Here is a 25154-nt window from a genome sequence, read left to right as displayed (position 1 = left end):
GCTGCATGGAAGCACCAAAACAGGAAAATAAGTCATTTATGCATCCTGTTCCCCTAATAGCCAAGATCCTAAGATGTGAGCTCAAGCCATATAGTTGGCCAAAGTCTTAGGACCTTCTTAGGGCTCCTGTATATGCAACAATTTCTGGCATGGATATCACATCCTATAGGAAATCTGCATGTACCTTTCCATGCAATGAAATCTGTTTGGCCGTGCATTAGATTGTTGTGAAGCTTCCCACAGCATACAGTGGAACCTCGGTTTATGAACACCTCAGTTTATGAATTTTCGGTTTATGAACACCGTGGACCCATCTGGAACGGATTAATTCATTTTCCATTACTTTCAATGGGAAAGTTCGCTTCAGTTTATGAACGCTTCAGTTTATGAACAGACTTCCGGAACCAATTACACCCATGCTTCAGTTTATGAACGCTTCAGTTTAAGTACTCTGCGGACCTGTCTGGAACAGATTAATCCACTTTCCATTACTTTCAATGGGAAAGTTCGCTTCAGTTTATGAACGCTTCAGTTTAAGTACTCTGCGGACCGTCTGGAACGGATTAATCCACTTTCCATTACTTTCAATGGAAAAGTTCGCTTCAGTTTATGAACGCTTCAGTTTATGAACAGACTTCTGGAACCAATTGTGTTCATAAACCGAGGTACCACTGTATATACATGGCAAAATAGACATGTGTAGATTTATCAGGGTTATAAACAAATGCTTTCAATGTAATCTTCTGTTTCTTATCTATTCTATATGCCTACAACTGCAAGATGCAATCAATCTCTTTGTGACTGCAAGAGGTGTGGTGGAATTGTGAATGGAGTTTTGCTCAGTAGGTTACAACTTGTTCGGGGCTCATTTGGTATATCAAGTAACTTTCAATTTTCTGTCTCAACGTCACTTAATGGGAAGGGTTTCTCTCTCTTTAAACTTGTTTTAAAAGGAAACTGGATAGTTACACTATCCTAAACTTCTAAATTATTAGAGTACAGAGAGCACTTCATAGTTACTACCTGCTTTCAATTTAATTTGACAAAGTCTTCATTTACAAATGAGGTTCGCTAGCAGAATTAGCTCTGGAATTGTTTACAGGGGCTTCCTCTTACAATCCTTTTACATTTCCAATAATTGAAAAATTGGATACCACCATACAGACATTACTTCTTTATACCCTACAGGGAACTAGTTACTAAAGTTCTTCATGTTTGATTGCATGACTGCTTTGACAGGTTTGTGGATATACACCAGTTGGATGAGGAAAAAATGGGACAACAGTCTGAACAGACACTTCTCGGTCACAGGAGCCATCTTTCATTTCAGTTACTATGGAAACAGCAGAAAGAGCATATTCCATGGCCTGTTTGGGTGCATCTGGGTTCTCTGTTTTCAAGGGGAAAGCTGTTATCTCTGATCTTTGTCCACTGGAAGCATTAATGCCAATGTAACCATTTCCCAAGAACTGCAAGAGACTACATTTTCATGGAAATAACTCCAAATGGGATCTGGAACAAAGCTAGCTGAGAGGTACTGACATGCTTTCCTTTGCTTCACCCACCTTTAAACCAAAAGCAGAAATAGGAGGCTGCAATTGTGAGCAGAGCAACATCCCCCAACCTGGGACCTTCCAGATGTTTCGGATCACACTTCCCATCAGCCCACCAGATTGCTTGGGCTGGTGGGTGTTGTGGTTCAAAATAGGACTGTGCAAGTTTCCCCTGATCTGATTCACAGTCCAATATACCTATCTCTAATGCCCTGTGCTTCCCTTCCAATCAGGAATCCATCATCTCAATTCTCTTGCCTCTTAGCACCCTTCCTGTAACTTGTGGCCACAAAAGACACAAACCATATAGTCCCAAGCCTAACATTGAAGAAATTTTGTTCCCATCCAACTCAGGGATGCCTGGAACTCAGGGATCTCGGTAAGAAGCAGTGTGTCTCTGAATACCAATTGCTGGCAATCAGAGGTGGAGAGAGTGCTGCTGTGCCCAGGTCCAGCTTGCGGGCTTCCAATATGCACATGGTTGCCACTGTGATAACAGGTTCCTGGACCAGATGCATAGCTGCCAAGTTTTCCCTTTTCTCGCAAGGAAGCCTATTCAGCATAAGGGAAAATCCCTTTAAAAAGGGGATAACTTGGCAGCTATGACCAGATGGGCCTTTGGCCTAGCCCAGCAGGGCCCTCACCTGATGCAGAAAAAGTGTCTCACTTTTTCCACTAGCTGAATCAAAACAGGAGGGTACAAAACATTCACATCTGAAGAGAAGCAACATACATTCTAGAGCAGGCACCCCCAAACTGTGGCCCTCCAGATGTTTTGGCCTACAACTCTGATGATCCCTAGCTAACAGGACCAGTGGTCGGGGAAGATGGGAATTGTAGTCCAAAACATCTGGAGGGCCGAAGTTTGGGGGTGCCTGTTCTAGAGGCCTAAATCAATGATCATCTGCATTCCTTAAGAACAGTCATACTCATCCTATAACTATTCTGTATATGATAAAACTAAGGATGCACTGTGATATGTTTGGATAGTCGCCATTGACCTAGTAGCCAAGAAATGGGCCTCTAAAGATACTATCTGTCCAGTAGCTATTAATCTCTTTCACAGCCACCCTTGGAAGTAAATATGCCACCTCTGTAATTAAGGAATTGGAAGCGCAGCCCAGATTCAAAGCATGGTTTCTTCTGACCTCTTCCCAAAGCAAGGGTGGTAAAGGGAAAGGGAACACCCACCTGGCTGCAGGCAGCATGAGGAATGTAGTTTGAATAAGAAAGGAAAGAAAACCCCTAGGCTGCTGACTTTTGCACAGGCGGCATTCAGCACTGCCTTGGCTATTTCCAAAAGGGACTCGCTCACCACACAGGTGACCTTTCGAGTGAGGAAGCAACAGTGCCAGTGGCCAGCTTGAGCTCTGAAAGATGTCTAGTTTCCCAAGCAACCTCAATGATCTCCAACACAAAAAGCAGGGAGGATCTGCAGGACCCTCCAAGATCGATTCCTCATGCCAGGGCATTTGATCTGCCCTTCAGAAGACTGGCCCTGTAGTTAGTTGGCATTGTCCTCCTCCCAGAATAAGTGGCGAGGGACCTCGTGATCTCAGTAATTCAGAGCTTTTCAGCTGCAGACATTGCAACCCAAACTCAAAGGGTGCTTTCTTCTGCCCACCCCTGTGATGGTCTACCAACAACTCAAAGGGACGGTGGTCAAAGAAACTTATGCCTGGACTCAGGCAGCACAAGGAATGTGGTTGGAAAGAGGGCAAAGGGAGGGGAAACCCCTATAGTGACTTGAATACAGAAGGGAGACTGGTATCTTGCATATTTTCCATCTCACTTTCATATCCAAGGAAAAGCAAAATTGCTCAGTCTCTGAGGTCTGAGCAATTATCAGTCCCAAACACATCTGGCCTATTTTCTGGGAATCATTCTTATACATAGCTGCCAAGTTATCCCTTTTTTTAAAGGGATTTTCCCTTATGCTGAATAGGATTCCTCGTGAGAAAAGGGAAAACTTGGCAGCTATGCTTATATAACCTTTCATATGCATGCTGTGGGGTGGGGTGGTGATAAACAAGTCATTTCCATTAATGCTAAAATGAGCTGGCTATTCCATGTTTGATAACGGTCTCCATGCTGCACCATTGCCTAGAAATTTCATTTCCTTTGTTTGCTGGCATCTTGCAATTCTTGAATAGTTCCTGGAGGCTTTTTTCTGTACTATATGTGTTCAACATACGGCACAGATTAGCTAGTGAGCTTACCAAAAATACTACAATCGTTGCGCAATTAACAACAACAAATAAATAAATTTAATGACACATTGCAACTTAGGGCAATGTCACTCTGATTTGTTGCTTTTGCTGTTATCATCTTGATATAGTCTCTTAGTATTACATCTCAAAGGGATTCTTGAATCTTGTTAATGGGTTGTCTTTAGTTTTGTTCTAAGGTGGCAACAATAAGGTTTCTGTTGTATGTTTTGTTGTTTCTGTGGAAATACATGCCACCCCAAACTCTGAGCAGGGCGAGATTCCAGGGGTTTCAGGCGCTGACCCTGGGTTCATGTTTCCTTTGGAATGAGGCAGTGTGGAGGCTGTGGTGTCTTTATGATATATGGTTTATTTACACATCTATACAGCCTGAGTCTATGGTGGAATGATTCACAGCATTAACATCTCAAGAGGTTCTGACTTTTCCCATAGCCACAGCAGCCTCCGATTTAAGCAACCCACAACTATTGTTCTCAAACATTGCTCTCATTTTCTCTCCAGCCCACTGCTTACTGTTTCTGCTGCATAATGCCTAACTGTAATCCTAACCTAAACCCTAACCTAACAACTGGAATTGTCTTTCAAAGTAACTCTCAGTTGAGGGAGGGAGCCCACACTTTTGCATCTGCCCTTGATTCTTTGTTGTCCTAATCACTCGTTACTCCCAGGCTATCGGCTTATATAAGAGGCTAGTCCTGTCTTAATTAGCTTTGGACCCATCACGGGAAGCACCTGCTTGGCTTAATTAGCTTTTGACACATAATTCCAGAGGGCTAGAAGTGCCACACATGGGCTCAAATACACACATGGGTCTAGCAACCAGTTTTAACACACAAGCCTTAATTAAATTCTAACACTAGCTTGATCCAGAATTTAGGGCGTCTTGCACCCACCAACTCATAACACTGTCAATTAAAAAGTAAATTGAATTAAATTAAATGAGATGTGTACTGTTTTAAAACCATAGCTGCCAAGTTTTCCCTTTTCTCGCGAGGAAGCCTATTCAGCATAAGGGAAAATCCCTTAAAAAAAGGGATAACTTGGCAGCTATGTTTAAAACCCATCTGGCAGAACCAGAAGCAGGGATTTTACCATAATATCAGAGGACTACATGGTGTTTATTGAAAAACATAACACAACTACATTACCTATTCCATAAGATTTGTCTCCCCCCCCTCCCCCTGGCCACTCCTTCTCTGCAAATAATTAACATAAAATTTATTTTAAAAGTTTCCCAGATAGTGCTAACTATTTAGACTTGAAAACTCTAAAAAAAATTAAGAATTTAGGCAAAAAATAATATCAGTGGCAGAAGGGAATGTACTCTGAATGCCAGTAGATATTTGGTTTTAAGATGTAACATGCTCAAATTCTGCCGCAATCAAATTCAGGGCACAGTGTTCCCAAAAGCAGACTTGGGATGCTTTCTGATCTCACAATGTAAATAATCAGCAAAGCACTGAAGATTTTTCTAGCAATTATAGCTGAGGCAGCTTTTGGCTAGAATAAAGTAGTGGTTTGTCTTCTGCCCATTGGTTAATTTCTGGATTATATACCAGAAAGCACAGGGTGATCCCTATGGTCAACAGGGGAAAAATAGGCTACAGAAAAGAGGATGCAATAGCAGCAGACTAGGCTGGTGCATAATTGGACGAGAGGAGAAATGGTGCTAAGTATAGGTGCCTGCCTTGAATCACTTACAAGGAGTAGTCAAAGCAAATAGATTTAGGAACAAGAATAGGGCGAACACAGCAGGAAGGCAAGGGGGGGGGGAACAGTGAGAGCAATAGATAGCTTGCTGTACAGCAGAGCCTGACCTAGAAACAATCATGTCTTGTCATTAGGAGTTTTCAAGTCTAAATAGTTAGCACTATCTGGGAAACTTTTAAAATAGCAAGAAAGCTATAATGTAGTTGCCACAAGAGCCGGGAAGAAATTCGGTTCAGTTCACGCTTAAAGCCAAATTTATTAAAGTCACACTTTCCAAAAATAAAAAATAAAAAAGAGAACCAAAACACACCCGTCTTTTGAAATTTGCATGCATCTGAATTTTGCAATGCAGTCCTCCAACCAAGCAATGTTGGCAAAAATGCATGCATTAGGCAAACACATGTGTAAAAATGAATATGTTAGTCAAAATAGCCAGCAAAATGCATTAAATAAAATGAAATAATATGCATGTTAAAAATATGGTGTATAATTCAAAGGCCCTAGACTCTGTGGTTTAACCCACAGCGCCACCTTAGCCCCATAATTCAAAAGCAGGTTTTGTTAATTTAAAGCTGTTAAAAGGTATTCATTTTTAGTATGAACTAAGGTGTGTGTGTGTTTTTTAAACCCACCCACTCTTCATCTGCTTTAGCAGATATTGCTAATATTGCAACTAGTGAAAATTAGAAGAAGAGCAGTTCAATCTTCTTGGACATATATCTGAAGCTGGAACACTTTTCGGCAGTTGGGATACAGTGAGAGTCGGTGGGTACAGAATTGGAAATCATTAACAAATTTGACTGCATTTCTTCAGCAATTCTTTTGATTGTCAAATTCAATTGTCTCCTTTTGGGATATTAATTGAATTCACATGCCGCCCTCCATCGATTCATTAGCATTGACATTTAATGCTCCAGTACATATTCAGATTAGGCATTGTATTCGTACCTCAGCAAAGAGGATTTAGTTTGTGTGCTCATTAACTTTAGCTTTCAAAATCTAACTATTTATCCTGTGGATCTCCGTAATCCCAGAATACACAACTACCCTCTTTTTAGACAACTTTGTGCACCTGTTGAAGCAACCCACTAGCCAATCATTTCTACTGGATTGGGGAGCCCCCCAATATTCAAAGGGGGCAGAGGAGGCCAGGCATGGAGCCCAGCACAGCATGGCTTCAATGGCTGGCTCCTTCTCTTCCTCTTCCTGCCACAGAGGGGAAGGAGCAGGGAAGCAGCCCCCAGCCAGTGGCGGTGGTGGCAAAAGGAGGAGGAGCTGCTGGCCACTGAAGCCATGCTGCTGCCATGTTTAATTCCGCCACATGGCTCTTCCTGATGTCCTGACATCACACACCCAATCTCATGCTCAACATCACACATGCAACATTGCCCCCCCCTTCTCCCTCAGAAGTTGGTGCCTCTGCTATGGTTACTGTGCAAAAGAACTTCCAGTGGATTGTTTTCTTAGCATCTATGCTGCCATGACAGTTTTTGTGATCTTACTGATATGGTAAGAAAATTATCATTATCATCGCCATCAATTAATTTATATACTGCCTACATGCCAAAACAGCTTCTGAGAGGTTTACAAGTATACAATCAATTATACAATCCTTATATAGCTAAAGTACACAATAAAATAATTCCATAAAAACATTAAAATATCCAAAATTAAAATAAGACTATAAAACAAGCCACTTAAAAACCATAGCAATTAAAACAGTTGAACAAACAATCAAAACAATTAGATCAGTAAGTTCAAATTCAGGGAAATGCTTGCCTAAACAGCTGTGTCCTTAAGAGCCAACATGATGGGGCCTCTCATATTTCAGATCCACTCCTTAGAGACCACCTTATGTCCCAGCTCAATCACTGGTCATTCTCCAAGTTGGTGAGGTTCATCTGATAGGATCAAGAAACTGAGCCTGTAGTGTTGTCGGCCCAGTACGGTGGAGCGCTCTGCTAATAGTGACTCAGCAGGCACCTTTTGTTTTAACATTTAAACACCTAGTAAACATCTTTCAGTACCTCTGTTTGCCTCATCGTTTTCCCCTAGGGAAACCCAATCTTTCACACTGAATTGGAACAAATGGCATTCAGGTTTTCTATGGATTGCACTTTGTTCCGATTTATCGCTAAGGAGTGGGTTTTCCAGGATAAAGCGGCGTGCCAAAGACAAAACTACATAGACCTGAGCCTAGAAAGTGCGGGAGAAGCAGAAAACTGCTCGGACTCATGCTTTCTAGGCATGAGATCAGTGGAAGTGTGGATGAGCCCTAGTAGTACACAAATCTTTTGATAAATAAGTAAATAAAAACCCCAGCATCTCCAGCTAAAGAATCAGGTGTGGGGTGAAAGGAAAAACCCTCCAGAAGAGTCCCTGCCCATGGATGGAGAAATAGTGTGGCGTGGGGTGAGTCAGTTTCTTAAGTTTCCCGGGTAAGGGACAATAGAGTGCACCCCACACTGTATATATATTTGGCTTATGGAATGTATGACATTATGCAAAGTGGTCCTGATGAGCATGACTTACTATATAAAGAAGTGTGATGTGACCAAAATCAGGAGGAAGGAAGAGACTTGTGGCTGAGCTCCTTAAAAATGAGATGACTAACTTCACAAATTCGTTCAGATAAATTGCTATGGAGTCCTTTTATGGTACGGAAAAAACAAGCAATAGACTAGACTGAACTGCGAATACGTTTTCCTTGAGACTGAAGCTGAATAAACAGCTGAGTACCCAAGATTCCATATGGTGCTTAGCTCATTGTAGCGTAGCATCTTCTATAGGGTTATTTTCAAACAATATTTCACTTCAGGAACGGTCAGTCTCTTCATCCTTAGGGGATGTACCCTCACCTGAGCTGCTCAAGGGGGTGAGGGATGATCATCACTCATTGCCTTCATGCACATTGGCAAGGAAGGGTCCAGCCACCCAGGTAGAAGAGTGGATATTCAGAAGCTCTAGCAACTGAGCAGAAGACTCTGCTTTCTTCTCAGCACTGAGATAGGGGATAACTAATGGGGAGGGGAGGGGAGGGGAAAGTGGGGCTGCCTTCAACTGAATCGATTTTGCCACAGATTTTCTTACCAGAAGTAAATGAAAGGATGACTCTGTGATATCACAAAGGTCTCGAAAGCACCTCCCCATTTTTCATAGGAAGCCTGCTTTGCCAGCAAAGGCAGCTCACGTGGTTCAAAGCAATGCTTTGACTCTGTACGTGTCCCCACAGGATGCCCAAGAGACTTCTAGGAATAGCTGTCAACTTTTCCGTTTTTAAAAGGGAAATTCCCTTATTCCAAATAGGATTCCTCATGAGAAAAAGGGAAAAGTTGATAGCTATGCTTCTAGGCCACTCGATACTTTGCTTGGGGGACCTAATAAGTGAGAGATGGAACCTCATGTGCTACCATGCACCACATCAAATGACACTTCTGACTTGGCAGGCACCCCCAAGCAGGATTAAAAGATGCTCAAGATCCTCAGTTTGGAAGGCTGTCCGAGAAGGGTTGTCTAGGCCAAGTACAGCATAAAGAACTGTAAAAGGTTACCACTTGAACAGCAATCTGAGGAGGCACACAAGTCACTCAGTTACGCTCTTTCCCACTATGGTGAGATGTACCGTATATATTTAAATTATAGCAACTATGTCTAAATTGGGAATTTATGTATCTGAATTAGCACATGCTAACTTTATGCAAATCGGTGTTCCTTTTATGTACTCTCTTTTGGGTGATGCAATTCCTCATTTCAGGGGCAAAGTGCAAGTGGTCGTTTCATCTGGGGGCCTCTTTCATTTAGTGCTGGGGAGAGGGCCAAGTAGGTGAGCTCACTCGATGGTCGGTACTTGTCAAGATCAGCCACTTTCAACTGGGGTTGGGTGAGTTGGGGAGGGCACAAGAACCTGGAAGCATGGGATGGATGCTTTAATTTACATACAAAACACCCCCTTACTCTATTTAATTCTAGGGAATAAGAGTGGGAGTTGCAAGCCAAAGGCAAGGCATTTTTTCCAGCCCCTGCAAAATGGGGGTCATACAGATCTGCCTTATAGAGCCTTTATAAGGATTATTTTGAACTTCGAATGCTATTGATGCTAAGCATGGGAGCCAGTATGTTGTAGTGCAGTGTTTCCCAACCTTGTGCCTCCAGATGTTTTGGGACTACAACTCCCATCATCCCTAGCTAGCAAGACCAGTGGTCAGGAATGATGGGAATTGTAGTCCAAAAACAGCTGGAGGCACACGGTTGGAAAACACTGTTGTAGTGGACAGAATGTTGGGCTGGCGTTGAGGATATCTGGATTGACATCCCTGCTTAACCATAGATATTGTTGGGTGGTCTTGGACAAAGTGCGCACTCTCTCAGCCAATTCTACCTCACACAGTACATGATAAAATTGGCCAACCATCTGCACTTGGCCCCGAGTTCCTTCAAGGAATATAACTGTGGCTCATAACAAACAAACAGATCTATCCTATAAAAGCAGGGTAGATCATTGTGACGGACATCACCATGGACCGCATAATAGTTCCAGATTAAAGAGAGCCCAGGTGTATACGATATGGCTCATATAGTGTTTTCATGAATACAGCAACACTACGGTCAACACAGCTGTTTCCTTATTTTGGCTTTCAAGACACAAAGAGACTTCAGTTTCTGTAAGATCACAGATCTGAAAAATATGAAAGTCTTGCCACTATGTTGCTATTATTAGGAGGGGAATCGTTGAGAAATAATTGCATTGCAAATGGCCAGGGATTCGGTAAAATGCACTTGCTATCGCTTATTTTAAAAAGTTTAAGCAGCGTTGTCATTCTTTACTCATTAGATAATTTTTAAAAAGGTAAATATTTACCAAGATCTTTAATGAGCGATAATGCTTCCCATGATATAAATGCTCCACCGCCGTCATCCATGGCTCCTTGCCCTACATCCCAGCTGTCCAGATGTCCACTGACCAGGACAACCTAAAAATTTAACACAGAAAGGATAATTACACAAAAGTTCTGTACTGGGACAATCATACTCTCCAGTGACCCTTCGATCGTTTTACCCGTTCAGAGGATTTAATTCCTGTAGCTTGAACCATGACTGCACAAATATGTTCTTGAGTCTAATGATGGCATTGCAGTTAGTTTTGTCCCAATGGGAAGTGATAAAAGATGACTTTGTATTTGTTTAAATGGTCAAGTTGCTGGGCTGATCATTCCAACATGCAACTGCAACCGTATGTCAGTAATCTTTGTTGCTAGGCTTTAAATACCATAGGTCAGGGTTTCCCAAACTTGGGTCTCCAGCTGTTTTTGGACTACAACTCTCATCATCCCCAGCTAGCAGGACCAGTGGTCAGGGATTATGGGAATTGTAGTCCAAAAACAGCTGGAAACCCAAGTTTGGGAAATACTCCCATAGATCAACCTCTTCCCAACCTAGCTCCCATCCAGATGTTTTGGAAACAGATCCCGTTACCCTTGCCCATTGGCCATGCTAGCCTAGGATGATGGGAGTTGTAGTCCAAAGCATCCAGAGAACACCAGGTTAGGGAAGGCTGCCTTAGACTGGTATAATATGATGCACTAATATCATTGCATTAGGAGTCATTGAGGGACTAAACTGTATGCTATACACAAATCCTTGTAAAAAAAAAAGCCAAAATTGTTTAAAATGAAAAGCAGCATCAAGAGCCTGCAATTTTGATTGGAAGAGCAGTTTGGGAGAAAGATCCCCTGCCTGTCAGCTGTTTTTCCACTCAAGTATCCCCAAGATGTCCCCCAGGGCTCCTCAGATGCATATTTGCCCTTGTCAAAAGCCCAACTATTCATTCCCCAGCTAAACTTAGATTGGTTTACTGCTGTTAAAATTAATGTAAAACCCTTTCTTTAAAAATAACTTTACCCCATTTTTGAAACAAAAGCAAGCCCCCTTGTGCCCACCACAAGCCCCTTTTGCCTGGAGCTTGACATAGTTAGTTCCCAGTGGGAACAATGGGAACTGGCAAGACTTAGGATGTGGTGATAGCTCTGCCACGGAATCTCACCGCTACAAGTTTGCTGGGAAACTTAGTTGCTGGGAATCACAAGTGGGGAGAGTGCTCCTGCACTCTGGCCCCGCTTGTGAAAATAGGATGTTGGACTTATGTTCTTATGAAGCGTCTGAGTGAGTATATATGGGGGGGCCGGCCCTAAGGTGATCCCTCAAGTGAACTGTTTACACATTGCCTTGAGTATTCCAGTAAGTGCTGTAACTCAGTGGTAGAGCAACTGTTTGGAGTGCAGAAGGTGCCAGGTGCAATCTCCAGGTAGGGCTGAGAGGGATACCTGGTGTGAAACCCTGGGGAGCCGCTGCCAGTCAGAGCTGGATGGACCATTGGTTTGACAGTTTCCTATGTTCCTAATAAAAGTAACCAAGGATTTGTAAGAGAGCAAGTAAATGCACTTTAAGATACCTAGGCACAGATATTGGCTCACACAGTAAATATTTCAGCAGGCCCTCTCATATTTGGTACAAGGTGACAGGAAAGGAAGAAAAGCAAAAACAGTAAATGGGATGCTGTACACAACAGAATATCGCAGCTCCACCAAGGCAAGTTTTTAAATAGCTGGCATGTGAACAGAAGGAGATGTTAACCATCAAAAAGAGTATGCTGGCATGACTGTCAATTGGGTGAGCTGTTTTCATCAAACACTGGACGACGAAAATGCACCTGCGCCTGGAAGTGGATTATGGCCTAGTTTATAAGTGAACCTGAATTGACACCAGAAGTGATGCTTTTCCCATAGCAGCAAAGGACTACCCAGCTAATATGGCGAGAAGTTCCCTGGCAACCATAGATTTGCGAAAAGACCTGATGGAGAATTACTTTTTGTTCCTGTGAAAGAACTCGCATTACAACAGCAGGCATCTTTGAATCAGAAAGTGGTGTAATCTGTCACGGGAGCAGAAATTGGTGGCATAAAAGTGTGCGAGCAAATTTCAGAATGTTAGATAAAGAGAGGCTGCTATTCAAGTAGGTTCAGAAAGAACAGAGGAAGCTGCCTTTTACCAGGTCAGACTCTTTGGCCATCTACCCAGTAATGTGTACTCTGACTGGCAGTAGCCCTCCAGAGTCTCAGACTTTTACATTAACTGAAGCCTGGAGATTGCAGTGATTTAACCTGGAACCTTCATTATGCCAAATATATGGTGTACCACTAACCTAACTCTCCTGGGGTATTTCTCCTCAGAACATCTGTGGGATGATGCAGCCGCTGGGAGAGATCATCAGGGGGTTTGGGCTGGGTGTCCATCAGTATGCTGATGATACCCAGCTCTACCTCTCTTTTAAATCAGAACCAGTGAAGGCGGTGAAGGTCCTGTGTGAGTGCTTGGAGGCGGTTGGAGGATGGATGGCGGCTAACAGATTGAGATTGAACCCTGAAAAGACAGAAGTACTGTTTGTGGGGGACAGGAGGCGGGTGGGTGTGGAGGACTCCCTGGTCCTGAATGGGGTAACTGTACCCCTGAAAGACCAGGTGCGCAGCCTGGGAGTCATTTTAGACTCACAGCTGTCCATGGAGGCACAGGTCAACTCTGTGTCCAGGGCAGCTGTTTATCAGCTCCATCTGGTACGCAGGCTGAGTCCCTACCTGCCCACTGATTGTCTCTCCAGAGTGGTGCATGCTCTAGTTATCTCTCGCTTGGACTACTGCAATGCGCTCTACGTGGGGCTACCTTTGAAGGTGACCCGGAAACTACAACTAATCCAGAATGCGGCAGCTAGACTGGTGACTGGGAGCGGCCGCCGAGACCACATAACACCGGTCCTGAAAGACCTACATTGGCTCCCAGTACGTTTCCGAGCAGAATTCAAAGTGTTGGTGTTGACCTTTAAAGCCCTAAACGGCCTCGGTCCGGTATACCTGAAGGAGCGTCTCCACCCCCATCGTTCTGCCCGGACACTGAGGTCCAGCTCCGAGGGCCTTCTGGCGGTTTCCTCGGTACGAGAAGCCAAGTTACAGGGAACCAGGCAGAGGGCCTTCTCGGTAGTGGCACCCACCCTGTGGAATGCCCTCCCACTAGAGGTCAAAGAGAACAACAATTACCAGACCTTTAGAAGGCATCTCAAGGCAGCCCTGTTTAGGGAAGCTGTTTAATGTTTGATGGATTTCTGTATTTTAGTGTTTTGTTGGAAGCCGCCAAGAGTGGCTGGGGGAACCCGGCCAGATGGGCGGGGTATAAATAATAATAATAATAATAATAATAATAATAATAATAATAATAATATATTATTATTATTATTATTATTATTATTATTATTATTATTATTATGAAAAGTTGTGGGATTTCAGCAAGAAGTTACATCATATTCATGGATCAAAAGGAAAGCAGTAATAAGACTGCACCAAAATCTTTGCAGGACCAAATAGTAATAAAAACAGGATTGTATGTGACCACCCTGATAGAATCATGAGCACAAACCATCACGAACGTGTACAATAAAATAAAATAAAAAAGATATCTGGAGGAACCTCCAAAGGTTTTAATGGGGCTGGCAGTCTCTTTACATGGCAAAGTATATTGTGGTATGTTCCATCCTGCTGCTTTGGGGGGGGGGTCCTGCTCTACTGAGTGGGGCCTTGGACTTCTGCCCCCAAAGTCCCATCCTGATTGTCACCACTGCCTAGGAGACAAGGCATTGGATTCTTTCTAAGGCAAAACGCCCCACATACCGTACATTCTGTGCAAATATTACATGCTATTATATACTGTATTTATAAGCTCACATCGTAAGAGTTAATCTTCCACAACATTTGTTTCTAATTCAGAATTAGAGAGGGAGGTTGACCACCTCTCCCTTGAACAGGCATGGCACAAACACAGGTATATCCCTCATTTTCTTGCTTGCTAGTTCACAAGCAAGAGGAACAATAACAATATCCCATGCCCTCCGACGTGAGTTGCAAGAGCAATGCAGCTTCCCCGATACAGGCGTAGGTTTTATTTATGTTTAATATACTGAGGAAGCATCAACATGTGCATTCAGGATCATGTTTTGCCTGTTTCAGAAAGGTATTTAAGGATTAGGGCTATTTCTAAGCAACCCGTCCATGTGAGCCTGGGGTTTACTACAGTTTCACAGCTAAATCATTGCCTTTTTGCCCCCGAATCCTTATCGAGGATAATAAGCAGAAGAGAAATTAAATGCTGGGTACATTTCAGATGCACGATGACTAATTCTGTTTCCTGGCAGGCCAGCACTATGACGATTATCCAGCACTTGTCAGTCATGTGCTGTGTTCTCACCAGGACAAGCTGTTTTTAATAAAAACGAGGAAACCAGGCAGAGGGGGTTCTTTGTCCTCCCACTCACATATGCACAGCCATATTAGGGAGTTGCTTCTTTTTTTTAAAAAAAAAGTCAGGATGCCCTAACTTCTCCCAAAGCAATCTCCCACTCCATGTTTATTCTTATTCTCAAGTCTATTACAAGAGTGTGTAAAACACCATAGTATTCTAGTACTGTACAGGAGAATCTGCTTGTGGAGCAGCCCTTATGCTTTCTTTCAATGGGTTCTGAATTCCGTACAACAGGTTCCTTATGGCTTTTGCATGCTGACCTTTCAGCAAACAGGTCTGTTGTGTGGGCCATCAGAAGGAAAGACTAAAATTCATATTTTCAAATGAGTCTTCTCGGCAGCGGCGCCTGCCCTGTGGAACGCCCTCCCATCAAATGTCAAAGAGAAAAACATCTACCAGACTTTTAGAAGACATCTGAAGGCAGCCCTGTTTAGGGAGGCTTTTAATGTTTAATCCATTATTGTATTTTATTTTTCTGTTGGAAGCCGCCCAGAGTGGCTGGGGAAACCCAGCCAGATGGGCGGGGTATAAATATATTATTATTATTATTATTATTATTATTATTATTATTATTAATTATTATTATTATTATTATTATTATTACAGGCAGCTGATGCATGGCAGTCATTGCATTTCCCCCTTCAAACAACACTCCTGCACAGTAACAGGACTGCTATCCTGTCCATGAGAATAGATGCTGTTGAACCAACTTCCATCAGCTCAAGCTAGCGTAGCCATTGATCAGGGACGATGGGAGTTGCATCCAGCAACAGCTGGAGGGCACCAGATTGGGGAAGCTAGCAGTAGTACATGACAGGGTGACAACTCATTGTGCTATCCTCTCCATGGCGGGACATCTTGCAGAGGGAGTGGATAATTGTAGGTTTACTGTGGTCTCCTCTTGATTGTAAATATCTGGTTTGATGACGCTGAACTGCCTGAGAGCGTGAGGACCCAAAATGAAAGTGTCACTAACAAAGAAGCTAACTAGATGGGAGGAGCTCCTTGTCTGTTTTAAAGTAAATGGCATCCATAGGGTGTCTCAATCTGGATCAAGGACATGTGGAGAGAGGATTTAACTCTTTGTACCTGCTACAGTCCTGATCTAGATTGCCCCCTCCCATGGCTGCTATTTGCATTGGGAGTAAAAGATCATTTTAAAAGATGATGCTGTTAAGGTGCTACACCCAATATGCCAGCAAGTTTGGAAAACTCAGCAATGGCCAGAGGATTGGAGAAGATCAGTCTACATCCCAATTCCAAAGAAGGGCAGTGCCAAAGAATGCTCCAACTACCGCACAATTGCGCTCATTTCACACGCTAGCAAGGTTATGCTTAAAATTCTACAAGGCAGGCTTAAGCAGTATGTGGACCAAGAACTCCCAGAAGTGCAAGCTGGATTTTGAAAGGGCAGAGGAACCAGAGACCAAATAGCAAACATGCGCTGGATTATGGAGAAAGCTAGAGAGTTCCAGAAAAACGTCTACTTCTGCTTCATTGACTATGCAAAAGCCTTTGACTGTGTCGACCACAGCAAACTATGGCAAGTTCTTAAAGAAATGGGAGTGCCTGATCACCTCATCTGTCTCCTGAGAAATCTCTATGTGGGACAAGAAGCTACAGTTAGAACTGGATATGGAACAACTGAGTGGTTCAAAATTGGGAAAGGAGTACGACAAGGTTGTATATTGTCTCCCTGCTTATTTAACTTATATGCAGAATTCATCATGCGAAAGGCTGGACTAGATGAATCCCAAGCCGGAATTAAGATTGCCGGAAGAAATATCAACAACCTCAGATATGCAGATGACACAACCTTGATGGCAGAAAGCAAGGAGGAATTAAAGAACCTTTTAATGAGGGTGAAAGAGGAGAGCGCAAAATATGGTCTGAAGCTCAACATAAAAAAAACCAAGATCATGGCCACTGGTCCCATCACCTCCTGGCAAATAGAAGGGGAAGAAATGGAGGCAGTGAGAGATTTCACCTTCTTGGGCTTCTTGATCACTGCAGATGGTGACAGCAGTCACAAAATTAAAAGACGCCTGCTTCTTGGGAGAAAAGCAATGACAAACCTAGACAGCATCTTAAAAAGCAGAGACATCACCTTGCCGACAAAGGTCCGTATAGTTAAAGCTATGGTTTTCCCAGTAGTGATGTATGGAAGTGAGAGCTGGACCATAAAGAAGGCTGATCGCCGAAGAATTGATGCTTTTGAATTGTGGTGCTGGAGGAGACTCTTGAGAGTCCCATGGACTGCAAGAAGATCAAACCTATCCATTCTTAAGGAAATCAGCCCTGAGTGCTCCCTGGAAGGACAGATCGTGAAGCTGAGGCTCCAATACTTTGTCCACCTCATGAGAAGAGAAGAATCCTTGGAAAAGACCCTGATGTTGGGAAAGATTGAGGGCACTAGGAGAAGGGGACGTCAGAGGACAAGATGGTTGGACAGTGTTCTCGAGGCTACGAACATGAGTTTGACCAAACTGCGGGAGGCAGTGCAAGACAGGAGTGCCTGGCGTGCTGTGGTCCATGGGGTCACGAAGAGTCAGACACGACTAAACGACTAAACAACAACAAAGGCCCCATTGGCATCAATGGGAACTTTTCTCCCAATGCAAACAGCAGCTGTTGGGGGGGTGGGTTCCCCATCCTTCCTCCACCTCATGGCTGCTGTGTACTTTAAAAAAAACACAGTGTAAAGGACTGGAAGACTGTGGTGTTTAATTCCACCCATTAACTTTGGCATTTGAGTTTGGGGTTGTTGTTTTTTAATTGGTTTTCTTTTTTCCTGTGGCAAGATGTGAGAGCATGAGCACAGGACTCTCCTTTTCTCCTGTTTAATAAGCTTCATGGTTTCAATAATTGCTAAGCTGGGACCTAGTACCATAAAGCTTTAAAATCTAGAAAATATGGACATATGTTTTGCAATGAGGTTGTAAAGCTGCATGCACACACACAAAAAAGAAAGATTGCAAAGTTGAATCTTTCAACTTACACTTGAATCAATTTTCTCACCATGTTCTTGTTGTTGTTGTCGTCTCTTTATTGCAAGTTGCTTATCATTTAACAGCTCCTAATTAGTAACATTTATCATTAATTTCTTGCTAACAATCTTCCTGTTTTTACAGAGTTAGAGAACATATCTTTTCCCTCCCTAGCTAACAGTGAACCTAAAAATAAGTGTAGAAATATTATGATTCTGTACCACCTGTCACTAATACACCTTTTCCTTTCCAAATAAAAAAATTCAGAGGGTGGGGGGTGGGGGTGATGGGAATGGGTGATGGGCTGATAGGAGTGGTAAACCTGTTGATGACTGTTAACGACTGTTAATGACTTGCAATTGGTCTCCCCCCCCCACCCCGCAAGACCAATTGCACTCATTAACAGTCGTTAACAGTCATCAACAGTTACAGGTAGGTAGCCGTGTTGGTCTGAGTCGAAGCAAAATAAAAAAATTCCTTCAGTAGCACCTTAAAGACCAACTAAGTTTATATAAGTTTATACCAGTATCTGAAGAAGTGTGCATGCACACGAAAGCTCATACCAAAATATAAACTTAGTTGGTCTTTAAGGTGCTACTGAAGGAATTTTTTTATTTTGCTTCGACTCAGACCAACACGGCTACCTACCTGTAACTAGAACTATGGAAGGCACCACATTGAGCCGCATGAAATGGAAGTCATCAACAGGTTTACCACTCCTATCAGCCCATCACCCCCACCCTCTGAATATACATAAGGGTCTGGTGACTTCTGTTTCAGTGTATCTGATGAAGTGTGCATGCACACGAAAGCTCATACCATAATAAAAACTTAGTTGGTCTTTAAGGTGCTACTGAAGGATTTTTTTAAAATTTTGTTTCGACTCAGACCAACACGGCTACCTACCTGTAACTTTTCCTTTCCAGTTAACCTCATTAAAAATGGGGGATAGGGAAGACCTAAACTAAAACAAGGGCATGAGATTGGGCCTGTCAAGAGATCTGTGGGACTTTTGGATCCAGCAGATCCAAAGTCACCAGTGCCTTGGCACTGAAATACCCTGTTTTGGGGCTTTCTGTCAGCTGCTGCCATTACAAGAACTGTCCGCACCTGATTTCTGTTCACAGTGATAATTTTCAGCTATTGTTCTTTGTCATGAACATCTTCATGGTGGCTTGCCAAATAACCCCCTAGTATAATTTTTAGCCTGCCCCATTGCTGCAGTATGTTAGGGCAGAGGCTCCAGCTTCTCCGGAGGATTGGAGGGGGGGCCGACACAATTCGGTACAGCTCCATCTGGTACGACGGTTGAGACCCTACCTGCCTGTGGACTGTTTCACCAGAGTGCTACATGCCCTGGTTATCTCCCGCTTGGACTACTGCAATGCTCTCTTCATGGATCTGCCTTTGAAGGTGACTCGGAAACTAATCCAGAATGTGACAGATAGACTGGTGACTAGGAATGGCCACCAAGACCATGTAACACTGGTTCTGAAAGATCTACATTGGCTCCCAGTATGTTTCCGAGCACCATTCAAAGTGATGGTGCTGACCTTTAAAGCCCTAAATGACACAAGCCCTGCAGACAACCACTATCATTCAGCCCGGACACTGAGGTCCAGCTCGGAGGGCCTTCTGGCGGTTCCCTCACTGCGAGAAGTGAGGTTACACAGAACCAGGCGGAGGGCCTTCTCAGCAGTGGCACCCTCCCTGTGGATGCCCTCCCACGAGATGGCAAACAGATAAATAACTAGATGGCTTTTAGAAGACATCTGAAGGCAGCCCTGTACAGGGAAGCTTTTAATGGTTGATGTTTTATCGCTTTTTAATATTTTGTTGGGAGCTGCTCAAAGTGGCTGCGGCAAGCCAGTTAGATGGGCAGCATATTATTATTATTATTATTATTATTATTATTATTATTATTATTATCTCACAATCCCCCGCCAGAAAAGATGCTCTGTACATCATTCAATGTCAACGGGTGCATCGTTTAAGAAAGGGCCCATTGTGCAATCCTATGTATGTCAACTCAGAACTAACCCCAATGACTTCTGTGGAAATCTACTCCCAGGTGTGTTTCAGATTGTACCTGAAGACTTTTCCTACCAGGATTGAATTTTATTTTTAGTGCTGTAATACAGGGCTAAAAAGTGATGCTTTCATTGCAGGGTATAGCGGCATTAAAAGAGGGGTCAGAGCAAGGCAAGCCCTTCCTTGAGGATGGAGTTCTAGAGCTTGGGGGCAGCCACTGAGAAGGCCTTGTCCCAACTAAAGATACTTCTAGGGACACTGAGGCACCCAGGAGGGCTTCCACTGAAGTTCTCAGCAGGCAAACGATTCTTATAGGATAGGACAGGTCCTAAGATACCCTGGCTCTAAGTTTCTTAAGTTTCTTTCCTGCTCCAAACTTCTGAATTCTCTATTTCTACTGGGCAGTAGGAAAGGTGAAGTGTAAAGGACAAAATGTAATTTTCAGCTACAGTCCCAAGTGCAGCAAGTGGAAGAAGACCCAACCAGCCCTGACAAGCAAACTGAATAGGTGCGAAAGGGATGGAAATGTGTTGGTAAAACTCCAAGGCAGTGAGCTTTTCAATTTTAGGCTAATGTACACATTTTTTTTTATAAACAATTTCCACTAATGTAATACTTTTCTGAATGCTATTTTCATTAATATTTCAATATTTTCCTCCAGTGTGTGCATCCTTGTATACAATTTTGGGTTGGAGAACTGCACTTAACAATTTGGAAAGCATGGTTTTCAAATGATAACTCTGACCTTGTTCATCGTTTCGGGAACTGCCTGAATTAAGTGTTAAAACAGGAAGTGAACCAAAATTTCTCCCTCATCCTGACTCCAAGGTATGTGGAGCCCAGAACTTTGAGAGCTGAAGTTATTTTGCTCAGCTTTGTAATCAAGTGGCCCTCACATCTTCCCAACAGCTCCTCATTCAGTATTATTTCACAACTTGCCACATTCATCCCGCTTCCCTTCCCTTCCCTGTCCTTCGTGTGTCACTCAGTGAGTGACGCACCTTCCAGTAGAATCATTAAGTGATGTGATTAGCATCTCTCAAGGATGATTCTCTCTTTCTACCTTTTTCTCAGTGGGAAGAAAATGGTTTATAAATTTAAAATGAAGTAATTTGTGTAGGCTGGATTTTTGTCTTTTACTGTATCCAAGGAAGTGAATAGATATTAGCATACCTCCTACAATGGACATAAGTTCCTAGAACAGACTACAACTCCCATCATTCCTGAACATGAATATAACTTAAAATTGCATGAATTTCTGCAAATATCAAGGATTTTTCACAAACAAAGTTAATGCAGACATAGTTCAGTTGGTAGAGCGTGGTACTCTTAATCTCAGGGTCATGGGTTCAAGCCCCACCTTGGGCAAAAGATTCCTGCATTGCAATGGTTTGGACTAGATGACTCTTGAGGTCCCTTCCAACTCTACAATTCTATGATTCTAAAAAAAACCCACAATTTTTGACAAAGCACCACAGAAGGGCTTTTCTTATGCTGAATGTTGTTCATGTGCTGCTTACCCAGTTTTCTTTCCCTTTCGTTTTTTCTGTATTTGATACAAATATCAAACAGAAACACCAATATACAAATAAAATTCCATGACAGAGAAAAGGCCCAGCAACTACAATGGCCTGACAGCTGAGCAAACAGAATATCTACTGTAGAAGAAGACAATTGTTCTCAGATTCATCAGACAGAAGGACTTAAGGCATCATAAACCACAGGAGCTGATTATAATTCCCCAGACGCTTGAATCATTAATTGTCACATTTTGCACTGGAAGCATCCTCGTAATGTCAGTACAAGGATACGTCCAGCCCAAATAAAACAACTCCACTCTTTTTTTAAAAGGCATCCTACTATGATTGCCCTTTCAGGACATGGATTTAACGTCAAAGCTTCTCCGAAATGACTGTTCCCCACAGTTTACTGTACCAGAGATCTATGGCAAGAGTCCCGTCACTCTTCCACAGTTCTGTTATCTCAGGTCTGCAACTAATATGACTCAAAACAAGCCCTTAAATGCAAGCTTCTGAGTCAAAGAGTGAAAATTGCATTCATATATTTTTTTGGTGTTATAACAGCTGCTTGCCCAGTTGCGGTGTTGATCTCCTTGAGTAGCCCATCCCAAAACCTCACTACCTATGGGCACTGCTGACTACGGTCCCACAAAAGTCTGGGGGCATTGCAACCAGCTTGTGTGCCAATCTCACTGGGGTATAATACCACCTGTGGATTGTTTTTAATGTATTCTCACTGATATACACAGAAGCAGACTGTGACGCCTTCACCCTGCATATTAATGTACTATCCCACTGAGTAGATGGAATTTCCTCTGCTTCTTATGCAGAATGTTGTTCGCGTGCTGTTTGCCAGCTCTACGATTCTACGAATCTTACTTCAACACTGACAATGGGACAGCGTAGTCCACCACGACTGAGGTAGCAGGTTACTTTGAGGGTTCCAGAGCTGGTTATGAAGAATTCGCAGCTTTGTCCTCCAGCCGAGAGAAGGTTGAGGAGGAACATGCGGGAGGCTGTTGCCTCCAGCATCAGTCGCCTGAGGCAACTGCCTCCCACTGCCTAGGGATGGAGCTGGCTGTGCCCTTATCCCACAGCAGCATGGTGCTCAGAATTCTGTAAAGAGAAGCTGATCGTGGAATATTTATCAGGTGCATAAGTGTGATAGAATGTGTAGTTAAAGTGGTGTCTGTTGGTTTCCTAAACAAGGTGTTTGTGTGTGTGTGTGTGTGTGTGTGTGTGTGTGTGTGTGTGTGTGTGTAGAATGAGATTTCTCAGGAGGGGGAGGGCACATCTTTTTTAAAAAGCTACATTAAGTCTGGTTTTGATACTACTATAGGACTAATGAAGAACGAAATCGATGACCAGCAGCAAACAGGCTAACTGGGGGTGGGGAGCAATTAGTTCCTTGAGAAACAAAAGACATCTGGGAGGTAGAGCAGAGCAAGCGTACAGCCTGGGTCGGGCAATTCAGGTGGTGTGGCGAAACAGACTTCATTGTGTTTTCTTCGCCACTCTAAAGTTAAAAGCGCCATGCTCTCTAAGGTCTCTTTCATCATCTACATTCCATGTGGCCAATTAGCAGGCATGAGGGTATTCTCTGACTAGTGGCGGGGAGCGACAAAGAGGATGTGCCTTTATATCCCATTAGTGCTCTTCCTTTCAGCCTCTGAGAGGTCACAAGGAAGCCAGACACTTTACTTCCAAGACATAAAAAAGCAAAATAGATGCTCCCCCCGCCATGCACCCCCGTTAAAAGACTGAATCCTGGATCACCCTGCCGGCAGACAAAATGCGAAGCAGAGAAAACTGAATGGCCATACAAAGCCTGCTTTAAGGAACTTGCCAATGAAGAACGCACCAGGGGGAACACATCCAGCAGCTCATGGATAGCTCTTGTGAGTCCCCATGACAAGTCGCTCTTCGTAATTCACGAAGACGTAAACCAGGGCTGGAAAGAATGTACTGCGGATCCACATGGATTGAAATGCAGGAGTGTGTGCATGTGTATCCAAATGCTTCACAACTGCTTAGGAAGCAATTCGAAACTAACAAGCTGGAAGGTGTGCAGAGGATGCCACCAAGATGATCAAGGGTCTGGAAATGAAGCCTTGTGAGGAACAGTTGAGGGAGTTGTGTATGTTTAGCCTGCAGAAGAGGAGACTGAGAGGTGATACGATAGCCATCTTCAAATATCTGAAGGGTTGTCACATGGAAAATGGAACAAGCTTGTTTTCTGTTGCTCCAACTAAACATTTGGACAGAACTTTCTGATGGTAAGGGCTGTTCCAGCAGTGGAATGGACTACCTTGGAAGATAGTGTACTCTCCTTCATTGGATGTTTTTAAACAGAGGTTGGATGGCCATCTCTCGGATTCTTTAGCCATGATTCCTATATTTCATCGGATTGGACTAGATGATCGTTGGGATTTCTTCCAACTCTACAATTCTATGATTCTAAATTTTCAGTCATTATACCACTAATGTTGGGAGTATGACTTTTATTTATTATCCAGGTGTGCACACACTTACTTAGTTTTCATAATTTAGTCTGCCTTTCCGGCTAGCCATGACCAGGATAGAGAGCCACTGAATTGCCCTGTGCTTCTTGTGGTCTATACAGCTCAATATTGTCTGTTCCAGACCCCCCAACCTGGCAGCTTTCAAATGTTTTGTAAAACAACTCCCATCAGCTCTCTAACCCAGCCAAAATATATCGGCCTAGTGATAGCTCTCCACGGTCCCTGGTGTGGAGATCTCTCCCAAACCTTGAGACTTGTTATAACTGCATGGAAATTGGAGCCACCTTCTGCATGTTCTCTCCCACTGAGCTATGGGAATACCTCAAATGGCCAGTGAGGGCATACTGTGATCAGGGTGGAGTTCAATCCTGGGTCTTAAGATACTTCCTTACAGGACAAAGAATGGTCACTGTTATTGATCTCAAGTAATGTACCTCCGAAATCTAGTAGTGGCAATTTATTTTACTGTATGTATGTATGTATGTATGTATGTATGTATGTATGTTTGTGCTTATAGATATATATTTGTGTGTGTGCATGTGCAGGCATGCACAGAGGCAGATAGAATAGAAATTGCAATCAATTCTCAGATTTCTGAGTGCAGATCCTTAAGTAACCAAGGCAAGACCATCTGCACACAACAGGGAGGTATCAAAGGCTTGAAGGGGAACCCCGAGGTTTGCAAAAGTTTTTTTTAAGGGGTGAAGGTAATGAAAAACAGTCCAATAAGGACTGAATATTCTCAGTGGGACTGAAATGCCAGTTGTCATTGCAGGTGGAATGGAATGGCATATTCTAATAGAGGGCATGGCTGCCTGGCACCGTTGTTGCAGATTCCACTTATACTCAAAGTAGCTTGCAAACAAACAAAAATCTCCAACACCACCTGATGCTCCTCACATCTGGGATGAAGCCAGTGTCCTGGTAGCAATCTATATAGGTTCTCCTCTCCTTGGACTTGGGAACAAAATGTGCAATGCAGCAGCAGCTAAAAATGAAGCAACCAAAAATAAGAGCCTTGGTTGGTTTTTGGCACTGAATTTGCTTGCCATTGGAAGGAGCTCCAGAAGCTAAGCATGAGTAAACTTTGGCTCAAATTAAGCCTTGGTCACCCTACAAATTGGCTTTATCAGGACTCTTCTCTCCCCAACTTTTCTATTCCTTTGCATTTCGGCTTCAGAACAAAGCCAGTTTACCCTTTGCATCCTCATTATTTTTTCATAGTTTACCGATCTTTCATTAGTTGCTTAGAAAGCCAACACAA

The 25154-nt window shown here is 43.1% G+C and overlaps 1 protein-coding gene across 4 annotated transcripts in view; it reads right to left on the bottom strand.

Annotated features, from left to right (window-relative positions):
* CPQ (carboxypeptidase Q) overlaps positions 1–25154 on the bottom strand; it is a 183501-nt gene that overhangs the window by 68379 nt on the left and 89968 nt on the right. For all 4 annotated transcript variants that reach the window (XM_088675731.1, XM_088675732.1, XM_035125207.3 and 1 more), the window contains exon 5: positions 10350–10461. In XM_088675731.1, coding sequence (XP_088531857.1) covers positions 10350–10461 — 112 coding nt within the window. The remainder of the gene's footprint in view (positions 1–10349; positions 10462–25154) is intronic.

Source organism: Zootoca vivipara, chromosome 8 (genome assembly GCF_965207765.1).
Source record: "Zootoca vivipara chromosome 8, rZooViv2.hap1.1, whole genome shotgun sequence".
Classification (NCBI taxonomy): domain Eukaryota; kingdom Metazoa; phylum Chordata; class Lepidosauria; order Squamata; family Lacertidae; genus Zootoca; species Zootoca vivipara.
This window is presented reverse-complemented; position numbering and strand designations above follow the sequence as displayed.